The sequence below is a fragment of the Malurus melanocephalus genome, unplaced genomic scaffold (assembly GCF_030028575.1).
Source record: "Malurus melanocephalus ecotype Western Australia unplaced genomic scaffold, MMel_1.1 scaffold_506, whole genome shotgun sequence".
In the NCBI taxonomy this organism is placed as follows: domain Eukaryota; kingdom Metazoa; phylum Chordata; class Aves; order Passeriformes; family Maluridae; genus Malurus; species Malurus melanocephalus.
This window is the reverse complement of record NW_026623738.1, coordinates 329,894-342,236: the sequence shown is the minus strand read 5'-3', so window position 1 is coordinate 342,236 and position 12,343 is coordinate 329,894. Positions and strand designations below refer to the sequence as shown.

General features: G+C 45.2%; 1 protein-coding gene across 5 annotated transcripts in view; it reads right to left on the bottom strand.

Annotated features, from left to right (window-relative positions):
• KANK1 (KN motif and ankyrin repeat domains 1) overlaps nt 1-12,343 on the bottom strand; it is a 113,798-nt gene that overhangs the window by 15,045 nt on the left and 86,410 nt on the right. For all 5 annotated transcript variants that reach the window (XM_057381358.1, XM_057381359.1, XM_057381361.1 and 2 more), the window contains one exon: nt 9,065-11,716. In XM_057381358.1, coding sequence (XP_057237341.1) covers nt 9,065-11,716 — 2,652 coding nt within the window. The remainder of the gene's footprint in view (nt 1-9,064; nt 11,717-12,343) is intronic.

The window sequence follows — 12,343 nt, the reverse complement described above, 5'->3', positions numbered from 1 at the left end:
TGGACTGGATTGTACTGGGCTAATAGTTGTATTTAAATCAAATTCCAAATGTTTGGGTTATACTTTTTTCCCTTGCTGGTTTGCTGGCATTCACTCACTTTTCCCCTTTGTGTATTTAAAAGGCAGCGCTAATTACGCACAGACTTCTACAGATTCCTCTGGAGTTCCTCCAGCTGTGCTATTACAACTGCTCTACAAATCTGCACAAATGCTTTTGTTTGTGGAATGCACTGACGTTTTTTTTTACACACAGATTCCTCCCTAAGTGATCTTGCTAGCATTCAAGAAAAAAAGAAAGCTAAAGTTTAATTTGCTTTAAACACTACCACTTTTTTCTTTCACTCTTTTCTTGCTTCCATGATGCATGCCTCTATATTATTTTTTGCTTTTGTATTTTTGAAGAATAAAGGCACAGCCTCTTTGTTCARATACGTAAGTGGCACTGCACAGGGTGCTAACACACCATAAGAAGGTAAATTCCTAACATTAATTTTTAGACACAYAGGTACATCTCTGTCTAGCAAGGTTTTCTTGTTAGACTGCCTTTACCCCTTGTTCTTCACCTCACCAAGTTTTTCCTACAAGAGGACATAATGAGAGTGATTTTTCCACACACTGTCACTTCCCAGAGCTTCCCCCTCTTTGTTCCCATTCCCACCCAAGTCTCTGAGTTMCCAAGTGAGTCTCACCCCACATGAGTTTTCCAAGGCACTTTCTGTGGCATTGAGACCTATTGCCCATTTCCCCCGCTGCTTATGGCTCCTCCAGYGTTCGGGGAAAGGGTCTGCAGGGAAAGGCTCGCAGCAGGATACTGACAGTCACATCGCCACATGCACAGCAAAAAAGCTTTYTCGTAGAGCAAAACGTGCGTGTGTGTGTGAGAATGTGGCGGCCATCCAGGGCCCCCTGGGAAGGAGCAAGCCTAGAGACACGTCTGAGCACTTGGATACCCATGTAAAGCAAGAGGGAAGTCCTGCCCTTGCTCCCATCRCCTCCCCCTTTGCAGCACTGTCTGGGTCTCTTCCCAACAGCAAGCATCAYCCCTCATCCAACAGCTGAGGGGAAGAGGGCTGCCAAGGTGAAGGAGCATCAAGCCAAAACCAATGATTTTTAAACTCCCTTAGCTGAAAAACAAGGGAACTGTCTCTCTCTCTGCTTGCTTGGACTGGTGAGTGGTAATCAACAATTAAAGAGTATCAAACACCAGTCACCACTTCCAGCTGCAGCTGGTAGTGGCTGCCTGGGCTGGTTTTACCAGGTCACCCCTTCTGCTCCAGACTGGCCTCTGAAGACAAAGGAAGGAGCGGAGGAAACCTACTCTGAAACATCAGGGATGTGCAAAGATTCCCAAGATGCCCAGGTTTGCTTTCAGCATCCTCTGCCAAACATCACAGTTCTACAAAAGCAGCTRTGACAACCATGGCATGTCTGGGGGCACAGGTGGGCTTGTGCATGCCAGAGCTGAGGGCAGGACTATGGCAGGGCAGAGTGGTGCTCCAGCCTGAGCTGAACCAACAGCAGCACCTGGTGCACCCTTGTCATACCCCCAGAACCTGAGCCTGAATTTCCTCAGGGGTTTCCCTCCTGCCYGGGGACAGGCAGGGGAGGAAGCTGCAGGGTAGGACAGAGAGAAAGCAGGACAGTAGTAGACTTCTCTCCCCTGACTCACAGACTCTCCTGAACCTGCCACCAGAGCAACAGCTCTCAGTAGCTTCCCTCCTCTGGTTCATGCATCATTGGCTGAGAAGCACCACACTGAGCTCAGATCTAGGGCATGATGTCCATGCCTTCCAGTGAAGCAGAAAAGGGTTCTGCTCAGCTGGCCCCTGGCATCTGGCAAAAGAGGATGACTTTAAGACCTGAGGGCAAGGAGACAGCAAGTGTGCATTAGGCAAACCAGTCAGTGCACTCATTCTCTCTGCAAAAGCTCTTAGATGTCTACGCTTACTGCATGCACAGTACCCAAAGATGAGGGAAAAAGACCTTTGGGTCCAACTCAGCAATAATGCTGCAAGCTGTTTATTAGCATTYAATACCAGCTCCCAGGCCTTCACCTTTTCAACATAAAGACAGTTGGAGAGCACCGAGTCCTGTCACTGAGAAAAACAGACCAAGGAGCTGTGTCACCCAACATTATGGTCAATGGTTTAACAGATTAATCTACTGCTGTGCAAACCAAGAAAAAGCCAAATGAGCTGAGCTCCCTCTGCCTCCAACAGGACTGCAGGGCCTCTGTTGGGGTTGAAGGAAGCACACACCTCTCCAGTGTGGAAAGGAAATCCTGGCTGAAGATAACCATCAGTCTACACACATCTTGAAACAGACTCCTCCTCTCACTTCACAGAGATYTCAAGTATGCTTGAGCAGAATCCTTCTCCAGGTCACAGCACACAATACTGACAGCCAATCTGCCAGCAGGTCAACACCTTCAGGCACTGCCTCCAGACAGACACCCTCGGGCAGACTTGTCCTGCTGTTGTTCCTTAGCTTACTGCTGCATGCAAACACCGCAAACTTAACATAAGTGGCGAAGTATTGATATAGACTAGCAAACTACAGCATGGAGCTGCCAAGAACTTCTAATGTATTTTGCACCATACATGGGGATTTTGGAAAAGTTAATGAGTAATTTAGAGGCAAAAGTATGACACAACAAAACAAAGAACTTAACAGAGTTTAACAAGTGATTGAGGCATCTTCAGGGTTTAGCTCCAATGGCTTGAAGGAATAAGAGTATCTATCTTTAATTTTTTAGAAAGAACCTCCTTCATAATCATTTGTACTTCTTTTGAAAACCACAYCAATTCAAACCAGGGTGCCAGCAAAACTGATATAGAGAAGCAGCAGATTACCCACGGCATTTCTGGCACCTGTAAAATCTGTCTACTGTTATGAGGATGCAACTTTCCTTCTTAACTGCAGACCTTCCCTCCCATTTACGACAGCACAAGCAGTCATGCTGTTAGCTGGCTCAGGGAACTCAACAGATACTTCTGACTTTGTGATGAACTCATGGTAACAAAATCCTGGCCTTTACCTGCTTTTGAAAATTTCTCTTTAGTTTGATTGAAGCAAATCTAAGTATTATATTAAAAATGATTTAGCTTGACAATACTTTTATCCCACTGGAAATCAAGAGAAGTGCAAACATGGCCAGGGGAATAAACAGCACCAGGATGAGAACCTAGCTCTCTGGCTGGAACATCACAGGCTTAAAAAAGGGCACAAGCTAACTATGTGGTAGTTGCACAAAGACTTTATTTTTAACCTGGTGGTGAGTACAAGCCCAATATGTTTATAATGGTTTATTTGCCCAGTATGTTTATAATGGTCAATGATACAAGCTATACATTCCCCACTAAAGATAGTGCACAAATACTGTCTGCAGCATTTATAGCAAGGAAATAGCTCTCTTTCATACTGCATGACTTCTTCACAGTAGGAATAAGCTCCTTACAAAATTATTTTGAAGAACCCGAAGTCTCCTCCAGTGGTTTCAAATCTTCATGCCTCAAAAGTTATTTTGTAATACAAATCTTTTTAATGCACTTTCAATTTGGCCAACTTACTGGAACTATTGAAGAAAAAAAAAACATTCTACTAAGGTAAATAAAAAGGTAGTGATGAGCAAACATGTTACGTTTAAACATTTACAATGATGGATAATAAACCATCCAACTGCTAAGTGCAGTACCTTCAGAAGACTAGAGCATAGTTTCATTTTAAAAGGTATTTTTGAGCCATACCATGTTAAAAGTCAGTGAATTCAAAATTTCAAAACAAAAAATTGCCACACATGAGCTTTTTCATACAATAAACTAACAGAAGGCAGATTATGCTGGAGCCCAGGAATAGGAAAATGGAGCTACCATTCAGCTCCAGGAAAAACACTCCTTCTAAGAGGATGAGGGCTTTAGTAAGAGGACTGCAAGAACAATCTCATTTTCACTCTCACTTTAACCTTCTTCTCTGCATTGAGGAGCTGCTTTCCATCCCCAAATTAGATTGTGAATCCAGTTGAAACTGGAAGTTAAAACCAATTCCTTTAATTAAACGTGACTGACCACCAAAAGTCACACATCTTTGAAGCAGCTAATGCTCTTATTTATTAAATTCTCTCTTTTCCAAGACAACTGTGAGTGAAGCTTGGTGAAAGCCATCCTGCATTTCTCTGATGAGTGGTGGATTAAAGTATCTCATGATGCTGTGCACATTAGGAAGGTCAGCTCAGAGTGCTTCTCTTTCTCATTCATGAGGATTTGATCTTCTCAGCTGATGCTTTATTGTTGTTGAAATATGACAACACTTCCTCGGAAAAACGGGAATCTCTTGCCATTAAATATTCATAGAYGTGCCCGTTACCAGGGGAGTTGAACTCCAGAGCTCAGTGCCTGAACATTATATCCCTGCACCACAGCACAGGGAGAGAGCTGGGCCTCYCTAAGAGCCTAGCAAGCTGCAGCTTGCCACTCTCTAAGCAGCAGTACATTTGAAGGGGGAAATATAATCTATACTGTGGCAAATTATGCTCTCTGCTAACTGAAGCAGAAGCYAGGAGATAGAGCAGCTTTTAGATTCCAACACTCCATGTAGCGCTGCCATAGAACCAAATCAGCAAGTATTGGAATGCTAATAATGACAAGAGAAATAAGCTTGTGTTAGCTTATGACCAGAGAAGGTACATCAAACCTCTTTAAAGAAGTTTACGGAATTTTATTCAAAAAATATCTTTATAGGACAGCTACTGATCAGGTCTCTGCTTCTCTTCCAACATAACTGGATGCACATTTAAAACAGAAAATACCCTGCTAAACACCCTAGCTTGTAATATAGAGGTTGCTACCATTTTTGAATGACATTATCATTTGASCTTTTCCTGTTAACACAACTAGCAGAAACCACCTGCCACATGAAACATGCACAGGAGGCACTGTATTCTCCGAGACACCAGCCAGACTCATGCAAATAAACAGTACTTGTGTGGCACACAGGTGGGACCATCTGCATGGCTGCTCTGCATCACCTTCCAGGGAATATGGAAAATGGCTTCACCATTGAAGCCAATATGTCAGTCACCTTCCTCCTGTTACACAAACAAGAACATCTGTACAGAAACTTAACCTGGTGATTAAGGGATGCATCTACAGCAGAGTTGGGGCAGAACACTTCCTTCACTTGCCTAGACACAGGCACAACCACTGAGATGTGCAGCAGCCCACAGCTTTCCAGGCTCACCACCACACCGGTGCCACAGCAGCACAGGCTTCTGAACCTCAGCCCAAGCCTTCAACTGCAATAGTGTCACCACGCTGCCAGGAGAGAAGCTACCAACTCATCAGGCAATAGGGTCTTRGAGAAAAAGTGCTGTCAAACACAACAGCTGTGAAGAAAATCATCTTTCTCTAAGGTTCTGCATTACAACTGACAACACAGAAAAGGATGACCACGTTTGCAATGCCTCATTAGTCCTATACACCAATTYTGGAGAAGCAATGGCTTCTCACATCACCATCATTCTTTTGGTCTTTCCACAGTCCATCAGCCTGCTTCCCCAGCTCTGGTTGAAACTTARAAGTTGAAAACCTTGGAAGATCTTTCCACCAGATGGCACATCAAGATTTCATTACCCTTGACACTTTCTGACACCACTTCCTTYCCACTTTCTTTCACCCCCTGAAGTTTTTAACTCAAGAAACTGCCTCCTTCCTCATGATGATTAATTAGTRTAATGCTTCCACTGGGATGCTCAGTCAGGATTGCTCTAAAAAGCGACTATAAAATTGATATTCAAAGATCACTGAGGAAAAACAGCCACGCATCTTCAGGTCAAATTTGCTCAGGTAATTTTTCAGGGCAAGGGAAGGTCAATTGTTTTTAAATACCATTTTGAAAGCTCCTTGCCAGTGACAGATATACACCTAGAACACTTGTGAAAAGATGTAATTACAACTCATATTAGTGACATTAGGCTTATGGCTGGTACGTTGCAAAACACCATCATACATGCATYCAAATAGAACATCCTGAAACTGAAACTTCTCTAAAAACCTAGTGCAAGAAACAGAGATGAATGCACTCGCCTYCCTTTAGTCCTCCTACCTGCTGTCTGGTCTGAGAACACAGATCAGTTAGCATCTAGGTTTGTGACCCACATCCATATGGATAACCTGGACACAGGTTAGTAAGGCCAGCTAACATGACTTGCAGAGTAGAAATGKGCTCACATGGCCAGTGGGTTTGAATTCCCTAAGGTCACTAGGGCTTCTGAAAGACAGTACMTATGTAAATAGGAGTTGCCAAGTTACAGAAGGGAAGGCGATTATTTTGCAACAAGCAAAATACTAATTGCCAATGGATTTGGTTCAGACATCATCTCAAAGTCTAATGTGTCTAGAGACGAAAACTGCCRGTCTGTGTCCTGCTCAGCAGGCTCCAGCCTTCCTGCCTGTGTCTCCATCACCTGCCACAAGCTGTGTCCAGAAGGCTGAGATGGCAGGGGCCCCTGCAGCACACTCGTTCTCCCCAGCAATAACAGGGAGAAAAATCTATAAAGCTGAGACCTTGACCTCAGAGGCAGCACAGACCACTGAGCCATCAGCACGGCAAACTGGTACCAAAATCGCATGCCTCAGAGCCAGGAGGCTTCAGGTATCTTTGCCCTAAAAGAAATTGGCCTCTAAGAGATGCTTCCTAAGGATGCTCTTATTTAAGATGACGCTACCAATGCTAATCGGAAACCAGGCACTTCTGCCTCTATTTTCTGCCTGTTTTCCTAAGAAAATAAGGCTTATGAAGTYACACTTCTCTCGAGAACTTAAACTAGATTGCTTATTTTAACTGAACTGGAATAGAGACTCAGTCYTCTGAAGGCTTTTTGTATTTATACAAGCATTACAGAAATCAGTCTGAGATGCCCAGCCTGGAGAAAGGGACACTGGCTGAGTTCACACACACTCAAAAGCTACATCCAAGGGATCTTAATACGAGGAAAGACTTACTAAGAGTTCACAAGCTATCATGAGGTACTGGTGCAYGGAAAAAGAAAGGCTGTATTAGTTCCAGTGATTACAGAATTATTTAAGCTAGTGCTTCATTCAACAAAAAAGCCTTCTACAGGAATACGTAACATGTGACCTATAAAACCACATGAACGGGCAGCAGGACCAGAAGATAAATATATTAAAGACAATATTTCCAAAATCAGGAGAAAGAGATGGGGTAACATTTCAGGCTTAAGACCTCTTTCCCACTCCAATTCTCAACGGGTCTAAACCGTTATAGCCCATAGCTTGATTTACGTATGCAGTCCAGGCATGTAGTTCTCACCAGGGACTAAAAATAAAGAAATTTTACACTCACYATCCACAGCTAAAGATAATGGCATTACAACTTAAAATAAAATTATTCCAGAATAATTTTATCAGGAATGTGAAATCTGATATGAACATTTTTAGTAAATATATTGCTCCATCTGTGTCTAAATACTTTCAAACCTCTAGACTACACATTTGATACTGTCCAGTAAAAGCTGGGGAAGAATTAAGGGTTTACAGCTAGGTGATTATAACCCTGGTTCACTGTTCTATGGACACTCGTTGTCTGCTAGATACCCATATTATTATTGTATCACTGCTTGCAAAGATACCAGAATATAAAGTGCATACCAGAAAGATAATAATATTGCATATACAGTAGCATATTGCATGTGTATCTGCATATGCAGACGGAATATTATATATTTTCCTTACTGTTACATAAATGTTGCTTATTCCTTCACTATGGGAAGCAGAACTGTTTATTTCAGCTCATTTTATGGATGGTTCTATATAACACATCAACACTGAAAAGAATCAGATTAACCAAGCTGCATTTTAACAAAAATAGGCAAATTTTAAGACAGTAAGCAAGTGCAAGAGCTTTACACAGCTACTTTGATTAGCCAATAGCAGCATGCTATTAAACAACACTTACTTAGGGGTTTTTTCCCAATCCAGCATCCATACTACAGATGCRTTTGCACCAGTTTTTCTCATTTCCTCAACTTTATGTTTCAGTCACTGTATGGCAGGACCAAAAAGGAAGCATCTAACAGTCACTGCCAGGCATTACATACTGGTTTACAGTAAGCCACTGTTTAGAAATTTAATAGTAATGTGGTTGGATTCACCAGTAAGATATTAGAGAAAAATGGCTAATTCTAAACTAGACTATCAGACACATTAAAAAAAATAATTTAAAAAGTAATCAACTCTACCCCAGGGAATAAAGAAATCCCTCAAACTAATTGTGTATATTTTAAAATTCATAAATAAAAGGCAAGCAGTATTTAAATCACAATTCTTGCCTTTCCTGAGTGTCACCAAAACCTCCAGCAGTAATTATGTCTTTCAAATGCGAGGCTGTAATTAGGGATTACGACAAACAGTTACTGGAACAGAGAAAGCCCAAGATGTGGTTTCTGTGAAGCACTCTGGAGTTGCCTATTATAAAGCAATCAGCCCTGCTAGAATGGGGAAAGCACCCCACAGCTCTGTCTGAGCAGCACAAGAACAAAGGCAATGGAAGAAACATGACCAAATCCAGGGAAAAGTCTGTGGAAASAAGTTAGTTTGATACAGACCCTGTATGTGACTTTCAGCTCTGTCAAATCTGACACTTGTTTTCAAAAACAACTGTGCCAAGCTTAAAATTCCAAACCTACAGGCATTAACCTCAAATATTGCTAATGTTACAAAATGAATTCGGCATGTTGCGCAGTGGTTAGTTAAACCCTTCATAATTATAGACACCTCTCCTGCATGGTCAGAGCCATGGCACCACCATCATCAGGATCTTCAGAGCCTGCTGGACTGAGAGAGATAAAACCACCTCTGGTTATTCAGCTCCCAGCGGTGGGCTGGACAGAATACCCAATGGGCACATTCAACAACGCTTTGCTCTGTGCTTCCTTGGAGAGGGCTCACAGTGGCATCCAGGCTAAGAGAGCCCTAGCAGGCAACTGATGTGCAGCCCTGGGAAGGAGCTGACCAAGGCACTGGACATTGCATCCAGATGCTCGGCTTACCTGATGAGGTGCTTCTCTCCATGCACTGCTTCTGAAGGTCCAGGCTCCGCAGCTCCTCCGTGCTGGCGTATTTCATGACTGAGTTGATGGAGGTGAGGGTGCTGATGAGCTGTGAATTGAGAGATCCAATCTGGGAGTGGGGTTCCCCAAAGGCTTCTGCCAATTCACTGTAATTTTCAGCAAGCAGCGTCTGCTGTTCCTGCAGCAGCTTCTGCACACGTTCGATGTAGTGATCCAAGCCTGTCCGCAGCTCAGGTGGAGGCAGAGGGCTTTCCAACTGACCACTGACTGGCTCACACACAGACTCTGCCCCAACACCGATGCTCCTGGTGCCAGGTGGCACAACCGGCAACGGAGGGGGTCCACAGGCAATGCTCCTCATTTTCAGACCAACCAGGTAGTTCTCACAGACGTTTATCTGTCCAGTGCCGCAGTCTTTGGTTTTTACTGCAGAAGGCTTTTCAAAGCCAGGGTGGCTCGAGAGCACGGTGCCCACTCCAACCGAACGCATCTTAGCAGACGCGTGTATGTCCTTTACCCGGCCATCCCCTACTGCCACGCTCCGCAACTCCACGCCGTCCGTGCTGGTCTGCTTATCGCAGCCGCTCGGAGCGGTGTTAGTGCCACAGTCTGCCAGGCAGGCCACCTCCGTGCTGGTGCACTGGTTCACCATCTCCAGGGCAGTGCTGGTGTGCTGGCTGGCTGTGGATGGCACGGCCATCACCATCGCCTCAGCCCTGGCTACAGCCTCTGTGGCAGTTTCGCGGGACACRTGTTCCTTGGGCGCACAAACCACCACGTTCACCGAGCAGTCCCCGCACCCCACAGACCTCACCGCTGTGACTGTCCGTGCCACCTGGCAGGGGCTCGGCACCTCTGCCRGCTCCTCCGTGTTGACGCCCGTCTCACGGACACTGGTCTCTGTGCCCACTGATTTATCGTGCAGCTCCACGGATCTCCCCGTAGCCTGATCTTGCACCTCTGCCCTCTCCTTCACCAGCCACCGGCTCATCAGCATCTCGGGGCCCGCAGCCGCGCTCTTCATGGCAGGTCTGCAGGAGATGCCAATGCTGCTCATCTCCAGATGGTTTCCCACTGACGAATCAGCAACATCCACGTGGTCTCCCACCATTTGGTCTCTTGTTTGTACAACAGCCTCCACCATCCTATTGACAACAAGGGGCTGAGCCATCATGGCTTTATCTACCTTTTTTCTAGACCCAGCYGCCTGCAACTCCTGTTTTAATTTGGTCATTTCCCTGTCATGGGTGGTTTCCTTTAACTGAACCTCCAGTCTGTAAATCTTCTCCTTAAGGGCTTCGATGGTCTGCTGCTGAAGCTCTATTTCTTTCTCAACCTCTGTAGACAATCCAAGCATGGCCTCTGTCACCCCAACTCCACACTCCCTCATTTCTTTCTCTGTCCCCACAGCCACTTCTTTGTGTTGCCTTGCAGATCTGTTGTATATAATAACATCGTTCATGTTCTCATCAGCACCCACGGCAACAGATCTGGCTTCTTTTGTCAGGCTTTCTCTGTTTGCCCGAAGGTTTGCTGGACTTTCATAGTTGCTGTCTTGGATTTTTTTCTCCAGGGCTTGCATCTCAGCAGTCAGCTGCCTGAACTCCTCTATCCTCTGAGAGCTCTGCTCCACACTCTCCATCTCTTCCTCACAATCTATATACAGTTCTCCACCTCTTCTCACCTGAGACATGTGTTCCCACTGCTCGGCATTTCCTGCGCTGTAGGACCGCTTTCTGAAACCGTAAGTATCATTTTGAGTGGCTTTCCTGTGGCTTTTGAGTTCAGCCATCATGTGCCTCTTCTCCTCCTGCAACACCGAGATTTTGACCTGCAACACAGGAATAGTCTTGACTTGCTCCTCGAGCTCCTTGAGACGCTTGAGGGCAACTGCCATCTGCTCCCTGATGTGCTGCAGATGCACCGGGCTCACATTGGTGACCGGTGTGGATATTCCCGAGCTCATGGGGCTGTGACGAATGGAACTGCCCAAGGAGGAGCTGAAACAGGCACCATAGTCACCATTCCCCTGATACCCATTTTGCAGGTGCTGAGACACGTGACTGTACCCACCAGATCCCACAAAAGAGGGGAGGGAGCTTGTGGAACCCATGCCTCCAAAGCTGGAAAGCCGAGGCCTGCGGACATCTCCAGGCGTGACCTGCATCATCTTTTCCTGCTCCAGTCGCCTCCGTGTTTCCATGAGGGTTTTTGTTACAAGGAGGTTGTGCCGAGGAGGCTGGGGGGAGGGAGGTGGAAGCTGTTTATTCTCTGGGACAGTTAAGTAAGTAGGAGATGCTTCAAAAGAAACTGAGGGCTTTGCAGGGACGGACAAGGTTACTTGACTCCTTGCTGCCAAAGACTGCTTGTTCTCATCACTGTTTGAGGAAGAGAGAGACTCCGTGGAGGTCCAGCCACCGCACTGGCCACCAGAGTTCTTGGTACCCACCGAGGCTGGTACAGCTTTYCTCCTCTTTCGTATATTTAGTCTCTTAATGGTATTCCCCTTTTGTATATCATCCACGTACTTCAGAAAATCTAAGTCTAGCTGGTAGCCATAAGGTGTTTCCACAAAATAGGGATCTTTCCGCTCCTTTTCATCTTCTCCATTTATGGCAACTTCCTCTTTTTCTGGAAAAGAAGAAACAAAATCAGCATTCATTAAACTATGCACTCACACACAAGAGTAGAAAGATGGGTGCTCACTGCACGCCAGAGGCAGAAACTGCTGCTGCAGCTCAGCAAACAGACCGACTTTCCGCTGACTGACCCTTAACACTAAATCCCGATTCACTTTTTAAAAGTTAATCAGTAGGTTTTCAAATGTGGAGAAGTGCATCCCCACACAAATGTGAACACACACAGAGACACAGACATCATCTGTTAATGACGGGGCACGGCCAGTAGCTCAGAGCTGTCCTTGCCCAAATCTTCCCATGCCCACCAAGCTTTCACACATGCTATGTTATCATGTAAAATCCACAGWTTACAATGTACCACACGAATCATCTGGAAACCAACTTCCCTATAGGGTGCGTTCAAGCAGGGGATGGGAACTCTGACCCCGCTCCTTATGCAACCTATGCCATTAGACTTTACACAGCTCTGCAGCTGTTTTATGGCTCTGTGAAGTGCTGTTGCAATAGCASCACCACTTTGCTCTCACCTCAGCTCGTATTACTTCCACCAGTGCCTCTGCCTCTTTCATTTCAAACTGCGTGAAGCCCCCACCACCACGATAGAAAGGACAATCCCCTT